The sequence below is a fragment of the Microchirus variegatus genome, assembly GCF_963457635.1.
Source record: "Microchirus variegatus genome assembly, chromosome: 8".
Classification (NCBI taxonomy): Eukaryota; Metazoa; Chordata; class Actinopteri; order Pleuronectiformes; family Soleidae; genus Microchirus; species Microchirus variegatus.
Window position 1 is genome coordinate 15,844,126 of NC_139809.1, and position 25,861 is coordinate 15,869,986.

The window sequence follows — 25,861 nt, forward strand, 5'->3', positions numbered from 1 at the left end:
TTGATCATTTTTAATCATCAACTTGTCGAGAACATAATCGACCGATCGAGTTAGACGTGGCTAGCTCAAGCGTGCTAGCATGAGTTTGTTCAAATGCCGAGCCTAAACATTTCTGTTTTTCCAAAATGGCTGACTTATGGGTGGGCGGAGCTAATGGAAGTACGTTGAAAATTTTAAATACATTTTATGTCTTTCTGTTTACGTTAAAGCTTTCAAAAAGTGGAATGTTAAAGTAGTTTTAGCATCCGCCATTTTAGCGCTGAGGCCACGCCCATTGTACAGAGAGAGGATCTTTTGATCATTTTTAATCATTAACTTGTCTGATTGAGTAAGAAAGGACATCCCAGAAAGGATGTCAATATTTGTCTCCACTCCAAAAACACAATATAGATATCATTTAATATGTTATAGGTTTGTTGAAAGTTGTACGTAAAGCAAACACTAAGTAGTAAATTCCAGTAAATATGAAAATAAACGTCATTAACGACACAAAAGTGAACAGATTTTTTTATTTTAAAGTGAACGTGTGGGGATAATATATTACATTTATGGCAACAAATCCCTCTAAATATGACACACATTTATATGTTTTCCTGGTTTCACTCTAAACTTATGCGGCATCTTGTCGAGAAAAAAAAACGTCCCTGTCCAAGGTCCTGAAATCTGCTTTCCCAAGCACGCGTCACGTGACTCCACGCAGCAGTGCCGAGCTCAGCAGCGAGCCTGCTGCTTTCTGAAGAGATTTCATGTGAGGAGGGGAGAGAAAAAAACCTCGAGCCTCTCATCATTTACCGCTCATCCTCTGTTGCTTTCATTCTTTCTTTTGATTGTCTTTATATAGAGAGCGATATTTGTTTATCTAACGATCGAGGAGAAGTGGAGCTTCCACGGGGAGATGTGAGTGTGTGACAAAAGATTTTATTTTATTTTATTTTTTTTAGGGATGCAGGACTTGTGCGGTTCCTCTCTTTGGACTTAAATGCCAACACGGTGAATGCGTCGGACGGGAGCGGAGGAGGCTGCAGCGTCCAACAAAGTCAGGCATCTTCTTCATTTGATTCCTTCTTCTTCTTCTTCTTCTTCTTCTTAATCCCAAACCTCTGGAGCGACTTCACAAAGATGTAACCACCGAGCCACCTTGTGCAGCTGAAGTCTATCTCCCACCCCTCCACCTCCCCCTTTCCCTCCATCCCCACCCCCCACCCCCCGCTCTTCCCCCCTCTTTACAACACACACACCATCAAAATGCAGAAGGGAATACGGCTCAATGATGGTCATGTCACCTACCTGGGGCTTTTGGCGAAAAAGGATGGTACGAGACGCGGCTGCCTGAGCAAGAAGAGCTCGGACAACACCAAATGGCACAGCAAGTGGTTCGCGCTGCTGCAGAACATGCTCTTCTACTTCGAGAACGAGTCCAGCTCGCGACCCTCGGGATTATACCTGTTGGAGGGATGCGTATGCGACAGAGCGCCTTCTCCCAAACCCTCGCTGTCAGCAAAGGAGTGTTTGGAGAAGCAGGTATGGAGAGAGCGCACGCGCGCGCGCACACACACAAACACACAGATAAACAGTCACTGTTTTATTCTTTTAATGATGAAATAACAAAGTGACTCATTTTCTCTCATTTAAACTCTGGTTTTAATCCGTGTATAATATTCCCAGCGCATGATGACCTCATAACCAGCGCATGCAGAATAACACGAGGTTCCAGAATTGCTGTATTGCGCGTTATGTAATGCATGCATGGCATTAATGATGAGGTAACAATATTAACACCTCATGGTGTTACAGCACGGCTGGCATCGCGTGTTCCGCATTAAAAAAAAAAAAACACAACTTAATCCCATTTTTTATGCTGTTTTTCCATTCTTATTATTTTTTTAGAGACTTTTCAGTGGCGCATTAAAAAAGATTTTTTGCTTCCTTATCAGCGTCGATGCATTTGCATTTCCAGCTATATATTTGCATCCAGCCATCATCATTTTACAGAGTGAGAGAGTCTTTTGTTCCAGTGAAACAGGGAGGAAAAAAAAAGAAAAGAAAGAAGACAGAGAGAGAGAAAATAAAAAAAAATAAAAGTTGTGACCTCAGGGTTTCCCTCTGGTGGTGAAATCAGGAAAAAATAGTTAACAGCAGGGGGCCAGTGTGCGGTTGATCAGTAGAATTTGAAGGATTTGAATTCAGTAGCCTGTTAATGCTCGTGTCTTAAAGCTCTAGTATGTAACAACGAATAAGTTTAATGGCAGAAATTGATTAAACTACAAATGTATCATGCTGTTTTTGTGTTTTATTTAAATAATAGTGTCGTTTCCATCACCGTTAGAAAAGCTGAAGTTTAAATATAAACACATATCTGTCACATTCAAATGAGTTCACACTCTTGGCTGCCACTCTGTGGTGGTGTTTAGATCTCCCGTCGCCCCCCGGCAACCGTAGCACACACAGGAAGTCAGTCCCGGCGGCATGGGCGGGCATTGGGGGGCCGTGCCCGCCCACAGAGTCAGCCGTGCCCCCCCTGGGCTTTTTATACAGTCTATGGCTGGGAGCTGTTTATTTTATTTGGGTTTTGTTTTTTACATCGGAGTGGCCAGCTCTCTATTATTTCTATCTTGGTTTATCGATCATACAACTCAACCAATCCAACCAACGAACGAAAGCAACATGCTGGCCAATCACAGGTGGTGGGGGCGGGTCACAGATGAGATGGTACGCTGTTAGCACTTGACGTTTATGGTCGCTAGTTACTAGCAGCGCCATTCACTTCTACTGGAAGCCGAAGCACTGAAGTAAAGAGTAACACTGGCGTAAACATTCATCAGGGGGTGCCACAAGTCTTCGTTTCGCTCGCAGCATTGTCCGTTATTTTAGCTACAGGGCAATGCCCGTTTACGTGCCTCCCGATTGTTAAAATTAGTTTTTCGTGCCGTGGCACCGAAGTCCATGCACTGTTCACGTTAGCTCCGTTAGCTCCTTGTGTCGCTTAGCGCGCCTACAGTGGAAGTGAAGCGGTCTGTTTATTAAAGGAAAAGAGCAGTGCTACAAATAACCAGCGTACCTGTGTAACTGCGTATGCGTGCCTCTGTTTTTAAAGTTTAGCGTTACTTTAGAGACTCATTTTAACAATCGGGAGCACTTAAACATGACGTCACACGCATCTTTTTCCGGTCAGTTGCCATGGAAACGTGTCATGCGCCGTATAGTGCCCAGCGCCCCAAAATATTTTTTTTTAACAATTAATACAAACTTTGTGATTTGTTAGCTTCTTAAATGTGAATATTGTCTGGTTTCTTTGCTCCATTTGACAAAAAAATCCTTAAAACTAGGTTCCAGGTGAGCCTACTCACAAACTTTAGGTTACGTGTAGGCAGAAGGGTAACACTGCTTTGTGCTGCTCCTTGTGCTCCCCAGCTGCTGTAGCTACTTCTTCCAGTATGAATGTTTACTTCAGTGTTCAGGTTGACATCCGTGCTTCTTTTTCCAGTAGTGAAGCTGCTGTATGGTGCTATCTTCTTGAATACATGCTTTATTTGATAAATGTACACAGCACGACACACTTTTTTTTGTAGATTTTGTGATGAACTGCCCCTTTTTAGTAAGAGCAAAATTATTTCTCCACACTGTAGGAGTGGTCACAGAGCCATATTGTTCACCCTGAAGCAAATAAATAAATAAAATAGGCTATAAAAAACCTATAAAACCTATAAAAAATAGGTTGAAAAAGTTTGCCCCCCTGAAAATTTTTTATGCCCCCCCTTAAATGTTTTTCTGCAGCCGGGTCTGCAGGAAGTGCTTTGTCTCGTGTCAACATAGACGGAGGCAACGGAAACGTGGCGCGAGTTAAGCTTAGAGACGCGGTTAAATTAAACATAAAGCAAAACAAGTGCATGTGAGAAGTTTCCAAAGGGAATTCTCCTTGCACCACGAAAAATGTACATTTGGCAGTTTGATGGGGTTTTTTGCTCTACTGCTGTATACATGCAAACGCTCCCTCAGTCAGGTCTGATAGGGACGCAGCGAACAAATCCACGTTACATCATCTCTGTTTACCAGAAACAAAAATAGACGCATAATAATGACCCTATTACACAAATAGCGCTGCAGCTTTAAGGCAAGATATTGGTGCTTTTCTATTATACAGTTCTAGCACGACTCGGCTAGCTCGGCTAGCGTTAGTACCTGGTGCTTTTTTTAGTACCTGCTCTAGCGAGGTGTCAAGCAAGCTGTGACCGTTACTAAAATGTCCACAGGAAGAGTCATGAGCACGGTGTCCCACACTAGATTTAAACCGGTGAGAGTGTTAAAGCGAGCTAGCGTGGCTGCTGCTCACAAAAAAAATACACAGTGGCCCGTCCACCGAACTAAGCAGCAAGTAAAAACCATCACCTGTCTGTGTTTGTGTCGCTTATAAAGCGACGTTGCGGTAGCAGTTCTCTTCAGCTCGATACCGAAAACCAGAGTCGAGTACAGCTAAGTAGTGCTAGCGTAGCATACCTTTCGAATGTTTCTGATGTGACAACAAAAACAAACAGAGAGGAACAGCTCCACGCAAATAATCCAACAAAGAAAGATGACATAGGTAATGGCTACACAAATAAAAGTGCTAAGTAGAACCATGTAAGGTTCTTCGGCTTGTTCTCATAGGAGAACCCTTTTGGAGGGTTCCACCCAGAACTCTTTTTAAACCCTTTATTCAGGAAAGGGGTTTTAAAGGGTTCTCTGGATCAAAATGGTTCTTACTGGAACCATTAGTGTTACCAAGAACCCTTGAAAAACCCTTTCTTCAGAAGCAAATGGTTCCAGGTAGAACCTCAGCCCTTGTAGAAGAACCCTTTTGGAACCCTTACTCCTAAGAGTGTATGAGAGTTGTTGTGAAAGTGTGTTTAGATTATTTCTGGTCTGTGAAGGCCACCGTAGTTTCCCTGACGATTGCTCTAAGACAGAAAGTGAAGCTCTGCTTCCTCTGAAGTGTCTAAGTCAGAATGTGTCACGAGTTCGTCCAGAATCAGTCGGTTTATCGCAGATCGTCTTACGTAGTTCCCGTATTCCCGTAGCAGCCTCCGCGTTAAAACCCGAGCCTCGATGGCGATTTGGATAAATTATGGACAAAAAAACCCCCACCACTTTCACGGAAGTGTGGATTGTTATTTTCTCGGCGATACATCGACCATTTTCATTTGTACATAAACAGCGTAGATAAAAACACTATTTTTTAGCATTTCAGTTTTACGTAATTATCACATTTTCCTTGTTCTCGTTGTTTGTTTTCTGGTGCTAAAATTAGCTTCCCCCTTGTTTTAAAGACGAGCACGGGAGTCCTGCGTTTGTTTGGAAACTACACTTTCGCCACTAGATGTCACTGCTTCTTCCACAGTGGACGGTGTGTCTCTTTTTTTTAAATCAGACAAAGTTGCCAGCAGCTCAGCACTCCGCTCTGTCGGAATGAGGCTTGAATCCAAAGAGCTCTTCCTGTGAACAGCTGCCTCTCTGCTGACAAAGCAGAATGCATGGACACACTGGCTACACACACACACACACAAACCCCACAAAAACTATCCAAGAAAAGACAAAAAAAGAGTGTGGAAGAATTCATTTTGTCAGAGAGAAAAAAAGACTGATGAACAGAATAAAACATATTGATTCTCTTTGTTCTGTGAATCCTCTGGTCTTGGCCCGCGAGGCGGCATAAACAGCGACTATTACTGTATGATGAAGCGCTTCCTCTCAACGTAAACAAACTGGCAAACATCCTTAAGAGGACAAACACTCTTAAGAGTATAGGAAAACACAACGTCCTCCTATCTGCTTCCTATTCCCCACCGGATTCACGGCGGCGGCCGCGTGGCGATGTTTAAGCAAATCCACGATAATCCCCACATTATATTTATCCACAAATGCAGTTTCACAAGTGTGTGTGAAAATGATAATGTGCTTGAGCTCTGGGAGAGCGAGAGAGAGGGGGGGGGGTTTCCATGGCAACCCTTATTTGCATCTTAAATAATGATGCAGTTGAAAGAAAGTGGGATAACAGAGGCGACAGAAGTAGAAGTACATGTACGAGCGCGGAGCTAAATTTGGAAAGAGCAGCGGAAAAATAACCCGCAAGATTCTGCAGGAGCAGGTGATGGAGATCTGATCAATACTGGTGATCATTAATATAAATCAAGGCCCGGAGAAAGATTTGCTATATAGATATAATATATTACACAATATCGTACAGTACTTGTATAAGTTTTAGCTCCAAAGCAAAACAAAACAAGCTTATTTGTATACCTTTATACATGTAGAACTTCAAAAATATGGGGAAAAAAAGTAAACATTAAAAGAAAACTTGTTAATAAACAAGAATAATTGGATGAAATCAGTGTTTCGATATTGTGGGAGGATTTTAATCTCATATCTTTGTTAAATTTGGCTTAACAATTTATCGCTTTCAAATATAAAAACACACAATTGCAACACAACATATAAATATAAAGCGTATGCCATGCACTTTATGCACCATATAATTTCCAGGATAATTCCATTGACTTCCACTGATTGCCCCCTGGTGGCTAACTGCTACTTTCATCGTACGTCCTGGGTTTCTTTTGATACTTTTTTTTTTTTTTTTTCAAATCAGACGACGTCTGCGTTTAAAGGACAGTGTGTAGAGTGTTTCATTTTTGGATGGTGTCTCATGCGCTAATGCGCTATAGCATAGTGCTAACTATAGCGCTGTAGCTAACGATTATTTTTTTGTTCCATAAATTGTTGAAAAATGAAGAGAATTTGACCTGGAAATGATGTCCACAAACCAAAAACAATCAGCTTTTAACAATTTCTTTGTTATACGGAGCAAAAGAAACCGGAATATATTCACATCTAAGACGCTGAAAGGTCAGATAAACGTGTTTTAATTCACAAAAAAAAAACATTTTTGAACCTGCATGTGTTTGTGTGACAAATCAATCTGTTGAAATCATCTTTTATTAACATAACCGTATTCTACCTCTATTACGACATCATTTTTCCTAAATAAGGTTGTTAATACGTGCTTAATATATACTAATAAAGGGCTAGTCTGCTATTTATATGCATGTTAGTCAGCACCTAGTTAATGGTGAACATGTGTTCCCTAATCTAAAGTGTTAATAAATGTGAATATTAATGAGTAAACTGCTGATAAAGCACACTCAGGTTTTTTTTTTTTTTTAAGTTTGGCTAAAAATGGCTCCAGAGAGCGTCATGGAACCATATAATTAGACACACCGATAAGACGACTGCAGAGGAACTGTTTCCTGTTACTATTTTCAAACCTGTAATAACGTGTGAAGAGAGGAGAATCTGCTGCATTTTCAGGGACTTTAAGACCTTTTAAAGGTGCACGACGTGACTCAGCCATAAACCTTAAAGCAGCAGCAGCAGCAGTGAGTGTGTTTAACATCACACAGCAGACACACTCACTTCTCACAGAGATCATGGAGGGGGAAAACTACAACGACACGCATGCCTTCGCTGCCAGAAATAGATTCCCTTTGACGGCAGGATGAATGTCTAATGAAAGTGAAGATGGAGGAGCAGTCGGCTGTAAATAATGATCCACCGCTGCTGCAGGTTGATCGGCGCCTGTTGAGCATCTGCGGGACAAAGATTAGAGTCGCTCGTATCAATGTCTGACTTTAATTTTTGGCATTTAAAAAGGTTTTAATAACAATTTTAAAAAAACGGACTTTAGTTAATGATAAAAAGGTGACACAAGGCAACGTGTCTGACCTTAATAACGTTGAGTAAGTGTTTTTTGAACTTATGAATGCAGGATATGTATGGCTATATTTTTAGCAGTCAGTCTTAGGGAATAAAAAAATCATATTAATCAGTGATTTTATTGTTGTTATTATTGGTAGAAGACAATATAAAGTACAAAAACTTTTCTAGATAATACACAACATAACCCATGATCAATAAATATAAGTCATATAGGCCAATAAAATAAGGGAAATTAATCAAATGATGTTAAGGAACAGATATTTAAAGGTTAAATGATTCCAATAAGAAGGAAAGTAAATAGTTAAATCGTCTAAAAATAACTGCTGCTGTGCTGTTGTCAAATGTTATTTAAGCGCTATAATAAAACGTTTGGTGTCAAAAGCAACAACAAAGAAAAAAAAAACCTCAAATCTTGAATCTTCTCATCTATGACGGCCAAACACTGCTCCAATTATCGCTAAAAATAATTACTGTATCATCAACATATAGCATAATAATTTTTTTTCAGATTTATGTCATAAAAGTGTCACTTTTCTTTATATAATACATAGTTACAAAGTAGCTGCAAAAGAAAACAAATCAGAATCAAATATAAAAAAACATATTTCAGTTGAAAACTACAGCTTATCGTTAAAATCTGTGTCAAAGACACATTTAAAAGTGTAACGATGACCCATTTTCATTTTAGTGCAGTTTTCTCCAGACACCTTTAGCGTCGTTAGCGCGCCTACAGTCGAAACTGGCGCTACAAATAACCAGCGTACCCGTGTACTGCGTATGTGTGCCTCTGTTTTTAAAGTTTATCGTTACTTTAGAGACTAATTTTAGCAATCGGGAGTCACGTAAACATGACGTTACGCACGTCTTTTCACGGTCAGTCGTCACGGAAACGCTTCATGAGAAGAAAATACCCAGTGAGTGCTAGTTGTCTTGGAAAACATACCTGACATCGTGGCACTTTGTTTCAGCTGCTGTTGTTCCCATAGACCTTAAAATCCCATAGACCTTTTCAGATTTGGAAACGGCCTATGGGATTTTTATGCACAAACATCTACAGGGTCTACAGAGAATGATCCATGAGAAGAAAATACCTATTGAGTGCTAGTTCTCTTGGAAAACATACCTGACATCGTGGCACTTTGTTTCAGCTGCTGTTGTTCCCATAGACCTTAAAATCCCATAGACCTTTTCAGATTTGGAAACGGTTTATGGGATTTTTATGCACAAACATCTATAGGGTCTACAGAGAATGATCCATGAGAAGAAAATACCTAGTGAGTGCTAGTTCTCTTGGAAAACATACCTGACATCGTGGCACTTTATTTCAGCTGCTGTTGTTCCCATAGACCTTTTTAGATTTGGAAACGGTCTATGGGATTTTTATGCACAAACATCTACAGGGTCTACAGAGAATGATCCATGAGAAGAAAATACCCAGTGAGTGCTAGTTCTCTTGGAAAACATACACTGTTAACCGCTGTTAATCTGCCCACCACTAGTTGGTTAACCATGAGTCGGTTAACACCACATATGATGTTATCTTAAAAACAAACGTTTAAAAACACACTAACAGTTCACAGATCACTTAAAAACAGATTTACTCCCACGCGACGTGGAAATACAGGACACACAACTCCACAATTAGCCGAGGCTGGAGTCCAAGCACAAAAATTAAATCACGTTCATCTTTTTACACGAGTGACACAAGAAAAACGCACAATAATAATAATAATAAAAAATAAATAAAAGAAACACCACACACACACACACACAGCCCTAACTGTTCACACTGAACTGGAGTTGCTAGGAAACAGGTATCTTCGCAGTTATGTAATTAGCCGCGGCTCCAGCCTCCATCGTCTTATGGCATTTCCTCCTGGGAAACCGGAGACATCCCAGGAACCGAGAGCTGGGGGGAGGCTTCCCCTCAGCATGCTCCATCAATTGAGCACATTATAGTGGGCGATGGTGGGGGTGGGTGGGGGGGGCGACGGGGACGACGTGGCTTCCCCAGGCCCTGTGTGGTTTTAAATCACCCACTTGATGTCTGCAGCAGCAGCACCATTACTGTGTGAAAACGTACAGTTATACGTATACAGAGGCTATAAGAAATATGTGCAATATAGATGTGTTTTATATCCTTTTTTTGAGCACAACCTACACTACCGTTCAAAAGTTTGGACTCACCTATACAATTTGTTTGTGTGTTCCGTTAAAAGTCACACTTTTATTCATCAAAAGAGTTGCAAAATAAATAGAAAATATAGTCTAGACGTTGACAAGATTAGAAATAATGATTTTTATTCAAAGTATTCAAGGGTTTTCTAACCATCCAATAGCCTTCTAACGCCATTAGCAAACACAATGTTACTGAGCTCCACGAACTGGAGCTCAGGATCCGGATGGGAGAGGATAGGGGCTGAGGTAAACATCTCCTTGAGGCGGAGGAAAGCAGACTCGGCATCATTGGACCACAGGAACGCCTGTTTGGGAGAGGTAAGTCTGATAAGAGGTTCAGCAATACGACTGTAATTCTTTATGAATCTTCTGTAGAAATTAGAAAAACCCAAGAAGCGTTGTAGCTGCTTCCGGGTGGTGGGTGTCGGCCAGTCCTTGACTGCAGAGATCTTAGTAGGATCTGGTGCAAGACTGCCTTGCTCAACAATAAATCCAAGAAATGGTACCGATGTTGTGTGAAACATGCACTTCTCGGCCTTCACAAACAGTTTGTTTTCTAAGAGTCTTTGTAAAACTAGTCGGACATGCTGGACGTGTTCCTCTTCAGTCTCAGAAAATATCAGGATGTCGTCCAGATATACGAAGAGGAATTTGTCCAGCATGTCGCGCAAAATGTCATTAGCCAGGTGTTGGAATACTGCAGGGGTGTTAGTGAGGCCAAAAGGCATGACTAAATATTCGAAATGTCCCATGGGAGTGTTAAACGCCGTCTTCCACTCGTCCCCCTCTCTGATGCGAACCAGGTGATAAGCATTGCGCAAGTCGAGCTTGGAAAAGATCCTGGCCTTACTGAGGGGGTTAAAGGCGGCGTCTAGAAGAGGGAGTGGGTAACGATTCTTCACCGTTATCTCATTTAGCCCACGATAGTCAATGCAGGGCCGAAGGGATCCGTCCTTCTTCTCTACGAAGAAAAATCCTGCCCCTACAGGGGAAGATGAGGGGCGAATGAGACCTGTAGACAATGACTGGTTGATATAGTCATTCATGCTTTGATGTTCGGAGCGTGAGAGGTTATAGAGTCTTCTGGAAGGAAGAGTGGCGCCAGGAAGGAGATCAATGGCGCAGTCGTACGGACGATGAGGGGGTAACGAGAGGGCCCGATCCTTGGAGAATGCCTCAGCCAGGTCGTGATAACTCTCTGGGACACCGGAGAGGTCGGGGGGCACTGGTGGGACGTTGGCTGTTCTCTGTGGTGAAGGTTGAGCAGATCTGAGGCAGCGGGAATGGCAAGGAATACTCCAGCTGGACAACCGACCCGAGGACCAGTCGAAGGAGGGGTTGTGAAGGGACAGCCACGGAAGACCCAGAATCACTGACGCGGAGGAAGCCGGAATGAGGAACAACTGGATCTCCTCGACGTGGTTCCCAGACAAGACCAAGGTGAGGGAATGGTGCGAAGAGTCACTTCAGCCAGCCGATTTCCGTTGAGGTCCGAGATGATCTTGGGTTGCGGCAGGGAGATCGTAGGGATGCCAGCCTGTTCTGCCAGATGCGTGTCGATGAAGCTTTCGTCGGCTCCGGAATCCACCAGGCATGTGGTGGAGAAACAGTCCTGGTTCCAGCGAAGTTGAGCCTTCAGGGAGACCCGGGTAGGTGCAGGACAGGAGATGGTCCTGCTCACCAGCACTCCTGCGTGCGCTGGTGAGCTCAGGCTTTTGGGCGATGTGGACAGTACGACATGACGTGACCAGCCTGTCCGCAGTATAGGCAAGCTCCGGACTGTAATCGTCGTCTTCTCTCCGTGGGCGATAAACGTGTTCGCCCCAGCTGCATGGGTTCAGGAAGGCTAACCACGTTAGCAGAAGGGACAGGCAGAGAAGAAGAGACGGAAGAATGTGGGGTATCTGGGGTACGCACCGTAGGGTGACGTCGTCTATCCATCCGCCTTTCACGGAGTCTACAGTCTATGCGAATAGCTAGTTCGATTAACACTTCAAGATGGGGTGCTATATCGCGAGTAGCTAATTCGTCCCGTAGTTCGTCCGTAAGCCCACGTAGGAAAATGGCTCTTAAAGCCGCGTCATTCCACCCACTCTCAGATGCTAATATGCGAAAGCTGACGGCAAAATCAGCGGCAGATGAGTTACCTTGTTTCAATGAAAGTAGTTGGTTTGAAATGTCACTATTATGAAACGCTTGGTCGAAAACCCGGTTTAACTCCGTAGAAAACGTAGTATATGAGATGGAGCGGTGGTGATCATTTCTAAGGAAGGCCGTGGCCCACTGAGCGGCTCTACCAGTTAGCAGGTTTACTACAAACGCGATCCTAGCATGACTTGTAGGGTAAGTGCTAGGTTGTAGGTCAAAAACAAGTGAGCATTGAAACAGGAAACTCGCACATTTATTAAGTTCCCCCGAAAATCGTTCGGGGGTAGGAACAAACGGTTCGCGGGGAGCTAGCGCGGGGGCTAACGTAGGGGTAACTGGTGGAGAAGGGGCAGGCAGTGGAACAGGTAACCCGGAAGTTAGCAACGGCTGAATGCTAGCAGTTAGCTCACGAACGGCGTTGGCTACGTCTCTTAGCAGGCCCTCGTGTCTGCGTATGGCCTCGCCGTGAGAAGCTAACGCCTGGTGTATTACATCCCTGTCTGCCGGGTCCATAGTTGGTCAGTTCCAACTGTTACGTTTCCCCTTTAAAGGGAAAACCTAGATCTTAGGGAGTTGGACCCGAATGCAGAGCAGGACACAGGTGAGTATATATATAATAATAATATTTATTAAAAACGAAAACATAAATATATATCTATATATATAAACACAAATACACGCGCTAGAGAGGGTGTAGAATGTGACAGTATAAGAGAGAGTGAAACAGCAGCAGACCAGATCCTCAGCGACTCCTTCGTGGCAAACACAGTTTGTTTTCTCACGTTCCCACGGAACGGACTCACTCGAGGTGTACAGCGAGGAGGGTTTGAAGATCCACGAAGGTTGAGGAGAGGTGAAGCCGCGTCGTCGTGGTGGAAGAGACGAATGCGGTAGAGAAGAACAGGAGTAGGCGATTCCAGGAGTGGTAGGAAATCCGCGGAGACTCTGTGTTCTTCTCTCGGCAGGAGACGTGGAGACCTGAATACGGAGATTGAGGTGAGTACTGGAAACGTCAGGAATTCTAGTAGCGTAGTATGAAAGCATTTACCAGCTAAGCGAAAACGTGGAACTGACACCAGAGAGACGCGAAGTCCCGCCTTATATGCCCGGATGATTGCTGATCAGGCGCAGCTGGGCAGGAACTGCGCAGGTGGACGTCATCTCTGGCGTCATGTGGGAACTGGGTCAACCACGCCCCCTGCAGGGTGAACACAGAGAGAAGAACAGAGAGCAGCAGGCAACAACAACAATAAAAATAGACGCCATGAAATGTGGATCGTGACACACAATGTACATTAGAACACTGGAAATGGGCCTCTATACACCTATGTACATATTCCATTAAAAACCAGACGTTTGAAGCTAGAATAGTCGTTTGTATGTATAGAGTGTATTTCTGAGTGACCCCAAACTTTTGAACAGTAGTGTATAGGCAATCAATTCATTTTCACCAACTCTATATACACACCTGAGTACTCAAAATGTTTGAAATCGGATTGAATTGATGAAATTGGGAACACGTCACAGTTGGCTCGTTTTTATGAACAACAAGAAAAGCTAATTTTGTGACTTCTGCACAATTATCGCTACTTTATATGACAGCTAAAATGTGGCATGAAATGAATCAGAGCTTTGATTCAACAACGCATAACAAGGCATGAATATAATACTATGGTGGGTAAGGAATTGAAAACGAAAGACGTTGCTTTCAATTTAGCGATAAAGACGATAGACCCTGGTCTATCCAGTAGAACACTATTTCAGCTCTTCCTCCGAGAACCAGCAGAGCAAGCGAGTACCACAGTTTGAGAACCATGGTATTCGACTTAGGGATAATGAAAAACAGGCACATGTATAAAGTTTGGAGTTTTAAGCCTCATTCAGGAGCTTAATTCTCTCTTTTTGTCTTGTTTTCAGTACTATTTCACCGTAAACTTCACCCACGAGAACCAGAAGGCGCTCGAGTTGCGCACAGAGGACGTGAAGGACTGCGATGAATGGGTGGCTGCGATATCACACGGCAGGTAAAGTCACTTTTAAAAAACGTGCCGACGCGGCAATTAGAAGTCAAATTAGTCACTAAAGGGTGAGTGATGTTTGAGCGATGTCTGCGGAGGAGACGTTGCCATGGTTTCATGAGTGGGCTTGACAATGTGAGGAATAACAGACTTGAAGAACACAGGATTGTTTCCATGTGATGTGATTCCATTATTGTAAAATATCATAAGTGTAGATGCTGCAAAACAACACCATGTGTGTGTGTGTGTGTGTGTTTACAGTTACAGGAACTTGGCCACCGAGCATGAAACTCTCATGCAGAAGTATCTTCATCTGCTTCAGATTGTGGAGACGGAGAAAACAGTTGCTAAGCAACTTCGACAACAGATAGAGGACGGGGAAATCGAGATCGAGAGGCTCAAGTCCGAGGTAATATTTTGCGGGTCTTTTAGATATGAAGACTTTCCCGCCCATCAGCGCCACAATAATCGGAATTCAGGGATTCTGCCCCAAAGTCACACATCACAAAATGTGTGAGATTGGGACAACTTTTTAACCAAACTTAAAGCAGATATTTGTCAGAGACTTGACCGAGGTATCACAGGTGCTGCACATCTGACACGAAAGAGCTTTTAGTATCACTAGAATATATTATTTAACCCCAAATGGATTTTCTTCACCAAAACCTTGCTAATGCTCAGAATGCTTATGCTAATATTCCCTTCAAAGTTTAACATAAGAATATTTTGTCCATTTTGTACCTTTTAGGAAATGACACATCTGGTGTTCATGTTAATTTACTTGCTGGCCACTATTAGGTATGCAGGACAACTAGTACAGTGTACGCTATAGTGACCTATAGATGTTTGTGTATAAAAATCCCATAGACCTCTTCCAAATCTGAAAAGGTCTGTTGGATTTAAAGGTCTATGGAAACAACAACAGCTGAAACAAAGTGCGACAAAGTCAGGTATGTTTTCCAAGAGAACTAGCACACACTGGGTTTTTTCTTCTCCTGGACCATTTTCTGTAGACCCTATAAATGTTTGTATATAAAAATCCCATAGACCTTTTACAAAAATTCAAATTTGAATTTCAGCAGATCTACATGCACTGAGTTGCTAGCATAAATGTTGTTTATAGTGGCGTAGATACATCTATGGATGCACTGGGTACTCATAGTCTCATAGTGATGTTTCCCGAGATCACCACGGGTGTTTCGGGGTCTCACAACATCTGACATCCTCCCCTCAGACGACCCAGTCGGGAGTTGATCATGAGGCCCCAAAAAGCAAACACTAGGCATCAGTGATGTGTGGCCATCTGCCTAGGCCGGTTGAGGTGAAAGGAAAACAGGGGATATGTTAAAACAGGGGATATGTTAAAACAGGAGAAAGAGGGAACATTTACCATCAAATTAAGGCCAATGCACAAACACACAGTAATGACACAGCAACAACATTAACGTTAGACTCTCAAAATATCCACCATGTTGCTCTCTTTCTGTCCGACTGACCGGATTTTCTATCTGAAGACGAATGTTATATATTTTTGCTGCTTCTTGCATTTCTCTCATAGTCCTTTTCCAACACAACACAACAAGTTGAATCAGGAGGAAAAAGACAATAGATTATGCTGATTATTGTCCAGTTTTGCCTTGTCGTACGTGTCGTCCAGCGCGAAGGGCACAAAGAGGGAAGAGCTGCGTTCAGGGTCGACCACAATACGTCCAATAGGAGTGCATTCATCTGAACAAACGGTTCGTTTTACTTTAATGTGCAAATGTGATGCTTCGAAAATCAAATTGTGTGCTGAATATGCATGAGCTCAGCTTTATAGCGCAGCTCTCTCCTGTGAACGCCGATGACAATTAGCTCTCTCTGCCCGTCGGCAAAGTAAATGGAGACACTTAGCTTCAAACAGCTCGAGGAACCTCCTCCAGTCTGAGTACGAACAGTATATATATGGTATGATCCTGTTGCATTTAAATGAGCCATACCAAGTGAAAGGATTGAAGTTTATTCAGGCTAATGTTTCGGTGCTGACGGGTTTCGCTCCTGCAAACTCGTGCCGTTTTAACCCGAGAAGAGAAACATGTGTGAGTGGGAATCACTGGTCTGTCTGTGGTTGCTTCTGCAGATCGCCGGGCTGCTCAAAGACAACGAGAAGATCCACGCCAGCCCGACGGCCGCCCCCACCGACGACGACGACTCTGAAATCAAGAAGATCAAAAAAGTAAAAAAAAAATTGAAGTGTGATTTTATAGTGAATTCTTTAAAACTATTTTCTTTAACATAACTCCACAAACTCCGATGTCTTCTTCAGGTCCAGAGCTTCCTGCGAGGCTGGATCTGCAGGAGGAAGTGGAAGACCATCATCCAGGACTACATCCGCTCGCCGCACGCCGAGAGCATGAGGAAGAGGAACCAGGTGGTGTTCAGCATGTTGGACTCGGAGGCCGAGTACGTCCAGCAGCTCCACATCCTGGTCAACAACTTCCTCCGGCCGCTCAGGATGGCGGCCAGCTCCAAGAAACCGCCCATCACCCATGACGATGTCAGCAGCATCTTCCTCAACAGGTTGGACGTTTCTTACAAGTCTTACAATTCTACAAATACAGTGTTGACTTGTACTTAAAGGACAGACGATTCTGCCAATTTAGTTACAAACATCCTTGTTTTTTCAATATTAAAAGTCCATGGTGAGGATTTATTGGCAGAAATTGAAAACACTATCAAAAAGAATGTTTTGCCTTAGAATAACATGTAATATGTAGTTAAAACAAGGCCTCCAAGAACGTTCTGTGAACGTTACCCTTTTGGTTGCAGGAACGTTCTCCTCATAGGTTCTCCTGTGGTTGAGATGGAAAGTTTTCCTAACGTTAGTTTTTGGTTGCACATTTAGTTCCCATAACGTTACTTTGTCACAACCTTCATACAACCTATAGAAGACATTCTCTTTTGGTTCCCAGGACGTTCTTTGAACGTTATCTTTTTGCGGTAGGAACATTCCCCTCATAGGTTCTCCTGTGGTTGACATGGAAAGTTTTCCTAATGTTAGTTTTTGGTTGCACTTTTGGCTCCCAGAACGTTTCCTATTGTTGTGGGAACGTTCCCTGAAGATTTTCCAAAGGTTTTCCGGTGTTTGTCACAGGAAAAGTTGAAAGTTGAAAGTTGAAAGCTTTCCTATAGTTCCCCTAACGTTAGTTTTTGGTTGCACATTTAGATCCAAGAACGTTACTTTGTCACAACTTCATTTCCAAAGGTTCCCAAAATGTTCCTTGAACGTTACTTTTCCTATCTTCATATAACCTTTAGAGAACGTTCTCTTTTGGCTCCCAGAACGTTATCTTTTGATTGCGAGAATGTTCCCTGAAGGTTCTCCTCTAGGTTCTGGAAAGTTTACCAAACGTTAGTTTTTTGGTTGCACATTTGGTTCCCAGAACATTACTTTGTCACAACCGTCATACAACCATTGGAGAACGTTCTCTAAAGGTTTGAAGGGGAAAGAGGAAATAACGAAAAACAATAAATTTAAGGTGGAACAATTCCTGTTCCATTTAGGGTGCAGCTCCAAGAAGACTTGATTACAAATGATTGCAAATGAGCGACGTTCATGGAACCAATTTTTGGTTTATTAGACTATTTTTTAGATATATTGAAATCTGCAATCATGCAACTGAAACACACATGGTTGATATTGCATTGGTATCAGTTAACATTGGTATTTTTAAAAATGGCCATGGCATTTTCCAACCTCAATTCTTTAAAAATGTTATGACCCAATTTGAATAAAGAAAACATGTAATGTATGACTAAGTGAACTAAAATGACTGAGCTGTAACGTGTAGACGTGTTGAGTCCTTCCGCCCGATCGGGGGATTCTTGGCTGGACACACAGACAGTGCGGCGAAAACAGTAATCTGCATGAACAGAAAAATAATCCGCCCACGCACACTCGTCCCGAGCTCAGTCTTGTTTCAAAAAACCTGCTCTTGTGCACAGTCTGGGCTTTCAGCCGTCACATGCACACTGGATTTTGGCAGAACGGTCAACTCTCAAACTCTGTATTTTAATAAATAAATCTCTCTTTTTCTGTTGTCGTCCCCAGTGAAACCATCATGTTTCTACATCAGATATTCTACCAAGGTCTAAAAGCCAGAATAGCGAGCTGGCCGACCTTAGTGCTCGGTAAGAAAAACCTCCTCTGTTTTTATTTAAATTTCCTCATCGTGTGACCACGTCCAAGTCCGTCCGCGGTCATGTTTCCTCTCCTCTCTCTCTCTCTGCAGCCGACTTGTTCGACATCCTGCTGCCGATGCTCAACATCTACCAGGAGTTTGTGAGGAACCACCAGTACAGCCTGCAGATCCTGGCCCACTGCAAGCAGAACCGAGACTTTGACAAGCTGCTCAAACAGTACGAGGCCAAGCCCGACTGCGAGGAGAGGACTCTGGAGACCTTCCTCACCTACCCCATGTTCCAGGTTTGTCTCACTGATATACACAGGGAAGTTTAAAAAAAAGAGAGAGAGAGCGAGAGGCTGCATTTGCTGCAGAGACGCAGCCCCGGTGCCAGACTTTGTCGTTTGCCGAGCCAAGTTCTCCTCTCCGTATATAAACACTACCCTTGGGCCATCTATATTTCATCAGCTTAACACTGGGTGGCTATTGCTATGCCAATGATGCCTCATTGTAGCTGTCTATAAAGCAGTTGGCCACTTTGGGTTTTTTTTTGAGCTGAGTGTCTGCGTGTGATCTAAATAAAAACCATCAAACAACCTGCTCCCATTTCCACAACAGACAGTTAACCCTAACCCTGGAATAGTCTTAAATAATGGTGTTTGCACCTAAACTAATACTATGTTAATGTATTTTGGAGAAAGAAGGGTTAGGGTTGGGAAAGGGGGACTCACGCTCACTGCCACTGTCCCTTCGTAAGCCAACGTTTAAACCCTAACCCTAGGGTTAGGGTTCAGGTTTGGGTGTGGGTTAGGGTTTTTTGACATTTGTTTTAAATTAAATAATTTCCATTTGGCATAAATTGAATATAAATCAATCATCCTTGTGTTTTTTTATTGTTGTTTTTTCAAATTTGTCACCTGATTGTTCTGAATTGTTGTTTTTATCCCTTCTGATGATAGGGTTAGGGTTTGGAGTTGGGTTAGGGTTAGGGTTAGGGTTTTTTTTACATTTGTTTTCAATGAAATGATTTCCATTTGGCATAAATTGAATATAAATCAATGATCCTAGTGTTTTATTTTTTAAATGTGCAGTCATCTGATTATTTAAGAATATTCTTAAGTAATGGTGTATGCACTTAAACTAATACTATTTTAATGTATTTTGTAGAATCTAGGATTAGGGTTAGGGTTTGCGGTTGGGTTAGGGTTTTTTGACATTTGTTTTAATCGAAATGCTTTCCATTTGGCATAAATTGAATATGAATCAATGATCCTTGTGTTTTATCAGCTGATCGTTCTGAATTGTTTTATTTCGTCCTTTTGATGATTACAAGTCTCTAAATAATGCTTCTGGCTTTAATAAAAGGCTAATTTCTGTGCAAAGTGTGCAGTTTCCTCAACAATCCTCCCCCCCCCCCTGCTGGGGCCCATAGTGCAGCCTGTGCTGCGTTGATAACACATTTTTTTTTTTGCTGATTACTATAGATTGTTGCTCTCCACTGATTTACTCCTCATTAGCGTATGTGTGTGCTTGTATATTTCTGGTGCTGTGTGTGTATGTTTGTGTTGTTGTTGTTGTTGTTGTTGTTAACTTTTTCATATTCTGCTGCTGCCTCCGCAGATTCCTCGCTACATTCTCACACTCCACGAACTCCTGGCGCACACGCCCCACGAACATGTCGAGCGAAACAGTCTGGACTACGCCAAATCAAAGCTGGAGGAGCTCTCCAGGTACTTTTGTGGGATTTTGTGTGAAAACAATCACAGGCCTCCGATTAATCTGAGGTTTTAAGAGCAAAACCATTGCAAATACGTCTTTAGTATTAACTTCTTCATTAAGAGATTTAAGGAGTTTTTTCAGCTTCAGAAAGAATATGAATAAATCCATACTCCATCTTTTAACATGGGAGTCAATGGCAGATTTAACCAGAACTTTTATATGATTTTAAGAAAAACTGCAATTCATGTGAAAATGAAAACAACACACAGGGTTAGACAATGACCATAGCAACCTTTATATGTAAAATATGTCTCTGGAAATTGTGGGCAGAAGATGAGTTGTTTGGAGATTTTTGTGATTATTTTACTGGACCTAGTGTGTGGCACTCTAGCTGCGCAATACACACTCATTATAAAATATGAAAACATCCCAAAAAAAGTGCACATTTTAAACAGCAATTGTTTAAAAACCGTAATATGTATCGAAACTTTGGTTTAGGTGAGACAAGTCCCACGTCTCGTGGACCATTTAAAGGTTCAACCACGTCTCCACGTTAAAGTATGACACAATGAGGCTACAAAGTGGACTGGGGTTGATTATTTTTTCGACTGTTTCCCATTCATGTGCATGAGGAAAGTCTTTTTTGCAGTTTTTTTGGCGTTTTTTTGTCGCCACGGTAACTCGAAACGCTTAGAAAAGTCATGGCACACGATTCCCGATCAATGTGCACGTTTTGATATAGGATGTAGGGGGGGGTTGTCCTCAAAACTATGAAAATATTCAAATATACAAAGCTATAAAAAATGACAAATATTAAAAAACAAGTAAAACGATTTACTTGTAGTAACGAGTGATGAAATCTACTATCAAACCTGAAATATGTGTACAATTTTGTCATTTTGTGTCACGGATGTTGCTCCTGTGATGAAATGAGATTAATAATAAATGTATTTTTTTTCCCACAAGAATCATGCACGACGAGGTGAGCGAGACGGAGAACATCAGAAAGAACCTGGCGATCGAGCGCATGATCGTGGAAGGCTGCGAGATTCTCCTGGACACCAGCCAGACGTTTGTAAGACAAGGTAACTCGTGCAGAGGAGGACGTTCCTTCTTCTCCTGAAACATTGACCCATGTGTGTGTGTCTTTGTTTGTGTTCCTCTTCCACTCTGGAGAAAACTCCCCATGAGAGTCTTTCCAAGTGTAATTATGCTGTCCTGAGGGAAGCTCATGAGGAATCTGGGACATTAAATGTCATGAGTCCCCAGCAGGCCTCGATGGAAACAGAAAAAACAGAATCATTCTTAAAGCGACGCTCTCATGTGACTCTACGCGGATTCAACTGCTTATTCTCCCTCATTAGGGTCAAGTTTGGGGTTAAAAACGTTAGCGTTAGGGTTTGGGGGATCTCGTGAAATACATACAGTGTATTATTAGTGCCACATCCAATACGTGAAATCACTCTGGGGACAGTTTAAGACAACATACCTTGTAGATATTACACTCTCTTTACATTATATAGATTATCCTACTTTCTATCATGTAAATATTTGTTCTTTCTTACATTTCTTTGTGTTTAAAATGCATGTTGACAATTTATTACCCCCGACTTTTCAACCACATATGCTGCTGTAACTTTTTTTTTTTTTTTACTATCTTAGCATAGCGTAACGCAGGGGTCACCAACCTTTTTGAGACAGAGAGCTACCTTAAGGGTAAAAAATAATATGGAGGGCTACCATATAATATTTTTTTGTTTGTTTACCATTTAAATGATTAATATTATACTGGCGAACTGTCCAGGGCGTACCCCGCCTATCGCCCAATGTCTGCTGAGATAGGCACAGCACCCCCCGCGACCCTCTGGTGGAGGAAAAGCGGTAGATAATGGATGGATGGATGGATGATTAATATTATGCATTCAACTGCATACACATTCATTCCAGTGCTTACTCCTAACGATTACCAGTTTTTATAAACAATATCAAAGATATTTTACTGAGCGATCATACGGATACATGCAAGTGAGGTGAAGTGAAGTGAGCCCGCGGGCACCGTATTGGCTGCCTGCGGGCTACCAGGTGCCCGCGGGCACCACGTTGGTGACCCCTGGCGTAACGTAATGTAGCTTAGCTTAGTTTAGCGTAGCCTAGCTTAGCTTAGCTAAATTTATTTTAGTTTATCTTAGCTTATTTTAGCTTCAGTTATCAGTAATGGAGGACAATTAATGACATAAGAAATGAATGAATAGAAGAATTACATAAGTTAATTAATAAATTAATCAATTAATTAATTAATTAATCAATTAATATTGAACAAATATAAATAAATCAATGTATAGAAGAATAATTACATTAACTAATGAATGAATTAATTAATTAATTAATTTAAACATATAAATAAATGAATCTATATATAAATAAAATAAAATAATGAAAGAAAAGAAATGCATATCAATGTTTTTCTTTGACGGCCACCTTTCATTTATTTGGTCATCGTTTTATGCAGTTATTCATCATTTTTATTAATTTATATATTCATTAATTAATCCATTTATTTATTGTAATGTAATTTATTGTTCTCCATAATCCGTGTGCATTACAGTGCAGTTACAACATGGTCACAGTACAGTATGGATACAATAGAACCCTAATCCCATGTTATTTCAGTGGTAGCAGCTTGATAAAGATGAATTATTGTCGACCATCATCAGTGAAATACCTTTAAATAAAAAGAATGACTTCCCTTTTGCAAAATTATAACCACATTCTGACCACTGTGCTACGATATAATAAAGCGTCGCTGTCTTGGTTTCTCCACTGCTGCGTCCTCTTCTTCCCTTGCTCTTGACTCTAATCCCTTCATACATGTGTCTAAATCTCTCTCTTTCTCCTCACTCCCTGTTATTATTTGAACGCCGCTCTTTTTTATACCCCCCCCCCCCCCCACACACACACACACACACACACACACACACACACACACACACACACAGGGTCTCTTATCCAGGTGCCGATGAGCGAGAAGGGCAAGATCACCCGTGGGCGTCTGGGCTCTCTGTCTCTGAAGAAGGAGGGGGAGCGGCAGTGCTTTCTCTTCTCCAAGCATTTAATCATCTGCACCAGGGGTTCTGGGGGAAAGCTTCATCTCACCAAGGTAGGGCCTCTGCAGCGCTGCAGCGCTCGTATATTATAGTGTGCGAGGTGGTGGAGGCACAAGCCCTGGATTCTCTCAGCTAAATGGAAGTAGAATCAAGTGACGGGAGATGAAAGCGACAGGGTTAGCAACAGCAGTGCTGTGGCTTTTATCAGTGGCAATGACCACTGAAGACACACACACACACACACACACACACACACACACACACACACACACACACAGAGGCTCAGTGTGCATGTTTGAAAGCAGCTGCTTGATGTCACTTTGATTTGTATAATGGTTGCGCTGTTGTATTATTACTCAACAGTACAGAGTGCAGTGGATGTTTGGTAGAGGGAGGGTTTTAAAGAAACCGTGTGTGGAATTTAGCAGCATTTATTGTTGAAGTTGATGAAGTAGCTGAATATTCCTCACCTCAGCAACTGCCCTTTAGCCCTAAAGGCCACATTATACTTCTCAGACTGCGTCACCACGGAGACCCCTCGAGCCTTCATACTTCTGCGTCGTGGTGACGGGTCACTGGACCTAACGTTAAGTTAGGTCCAGTGACTAACTTAACGTTAGTCACTGGACCTTTTCTGATATCACTGATATCAGAAAAGCAGTTTCATTTAAAACGCTGCAAAAATGAACAAATCAGTCAGTTTATTCATGTTCACACTGATTGTAATATTGATAGTTTTGCTGTATCTGTATTTTAAAGCACTTCCGTGCGTGTGATTATCGAGGCTTTGTTTGAACACAAACGTTGAAACCGAAGTCGATTACATCATCTTACATTTTTTTGGTTTCAGTCTCTGGTTTAAAAATAGGAATAAACTGATGTCATTATTCTCACGTCTGCTCCAAAAGGAGTACGATTATGTAATCGCTGGAGACGCTCCTCGAATGTCGAATGCGCATATTTATAACAAAAAAAAAAAAAAAAAACATAAAGACTAACAGTAAAACAGTGGAAACTCTTCACGTTAAGTGTGTGTAGAGTCACATTAAACTGAGTGTGTGTGTGTGTGTGTGTGTGTGCAGAATGGCGTGGTCTCGCTCATAGACTGCACTCTGCTGGAGGATCCCGAGGGGACGGACGACGAATGTGAGTGTTTTATTCATGTTGCAGAAATTCACAGAAAATGATGCATTAACTGCATGTTCCATGTGTGCCTGTTATAATGTATATAATGTATGATTATAGAGTGTGGCAGACTTTGTTATTAATTGATTGGATTTGATACAATGGAAAAGTGGAGCGACTCCAAAAGATATTTGTCCACGTCTATTATGTGTATTTGTTTAAAGCTGTAGTGCGTAACTTTTGGGTTAGGGCTATTAGAATAACTTTCAAACGACATTGTAGTTGTACACGAAACACCAGATTATGCATGTTGAATATGAAATTTGAACAGCTTAAAACAGATACAAATACACTACCGTTCAAAAGTTTGAGGTCACTTTTTCAATGAATATGACATTAATCTGAAATACTGCTAAAAGGCCTGCTCATCCTCTCATGTAGCCCCACAGTGCTGCGTGAGTGCGAGGGGGCGTGGCTACAGTAGAGCAGCGAAAGCCAACGCGTGCTTCTTTTACCGATGTATTCAACGATATCTTTTGCATTACTCATCCAAACAACGTCAAACTTTTTTCTGCACTTACTCGTGCCCGTAGCAAGACACCCCTCAAGTTTGAAGGATAGACACTCTTGTTCAAAAGTTTGGGCTCACTTAGAAATGTCTTTATTTTTTAAGGAAAATCACTTTTTTTTCAATGAATATAACATTAAATGAATCAGAAATAAACTCTATACATTGTTAATGTGGTAAACGACTATTCTAGCTGCAAACGTCTGGTTTTTAATAGAATATGTACACAGGTGTATAGAGGCCCATTTCCAGTGTTCTAATGGTACATTGTGTTTGCTAATGGCGTTAGAAGGCTATTGGATGATTAGAAAAGCCTTGAAAACCCTTGTGCAGTGATGTTAGCACATCAATGACTATATTTTCTATTCATTTTGTAACTCTTTTGATGAATAAAAGTGTGACTTTTAAAAGGGCATTATGTAATACATCTAAAGCAACTGGCCGTAAAATCCTCCTAATATGTCACAGAGACTCAGTAATAATGTTCATATAACAAACTGAACTCACCAACAACAACAGTACAGACAAAATATTTGCATTAAAAAAAAATATTTTTGCAGACTGCAAATCATGTTTTGGCATGTGGCGCCACCTACCGCCGTCTACCAATCATTGCAGTCAGTAGAGTCTCAGCTGCTGAGCAACCACGGGTTGCCAGTTACGTCAGAAAACGGTATTTACATTCTTACATATGGCGCCTTTAATGGAAAAACACAAAAAAATTGGATTGGTGACCCCAAACTTTTGAACAGTAGACCAAAAAGACCAAACGGAGGCAGAATGATAACATCAACAACACCGAAAAACAATCACCAAAAGTTACGCACTGCTGCTTTAAATCGATAACGACAAAGTGACGGCACACGTAAATGTCTTTGCGTGCGAAAATGTTCTCAAAGCCAAATCAGACAAGAGCGGCCAGGACATGGAGCACCTGGACTTCAAGATCGTCGTGGAGCCCAAGGACAGCCAGTCGTTCACCGTCATCCTGGTGGCCTCCTCCAGGCAGGAGAAGTCAGCGTGGACCAGTGACATCAGCCAGGCACGTCAACACGTGTCAACACGCATCACCGTCTCCAGGTGGGAGAA

The 25,861-nt window shown here is 41.9% G+C and overlaps 1 protein-coding gene across 2 annotated transcripts in view; it reads left to right on the plus strand.

The window, feature by feature from the left end:
* Nucleotides 1–1,245: 1,245 nt before the first annotated feature.
* The window catches only part of rasgrf1 (Ras protein specific guanine nucleotide releasing factor 1), a gene marked incomplete at both ends in the record, with an annotated part of 37,293 nt that continues 12,677 nt past the window's right edge, over nt 1,246–25,861 (plus strand). Inside the window, 12 exons of one of the 2 annotated variants that reach the window (XM_083893457.1) lie at nt 1,246–1,521; nt 13,993–14,099; nt 14,355–14,502; nt 16,213–16,308; nt 16,399–16,652; nt 18,184–18,263; nt 18,365–18,558; nt 19,877–19,986; nt 20,942–21,060; nt 22,972–23,132; nt 24,162–24,225; nt 25,672–25,814. In XM_083893457.1, the coding sequence (XP_083749583.1) occupies nt 1,246–1,521; nt 13,993–14,099; nt 14,355–14,502; nt 16,213–16,308; nt 16,399–16,652; nt 18,184–18,263; nt 18,365–18,558; nt 19,877–19,986; nt 20,942–21,060; nt 22,972–23,132; nt 24,162–24,225; nt 25,672–25,814 (1,752 nt within the window). The remainder of the gene's footprint in view (nt 1,522–13,992; nt 14,100–14,354; nt 14,503–16,212; nt 16,309–16,398; nt 16,653–18,183; nt 18,264–18,364; nt 18,559–19,876; nt 19,987–20,941; nt 21,061–22,971; nt 23,133–24,161; nt 24,226–25,671; nt 25,815–25,861) is intronic. The other variant, XM_083893458.1, reaches the window with a different exon arrangement.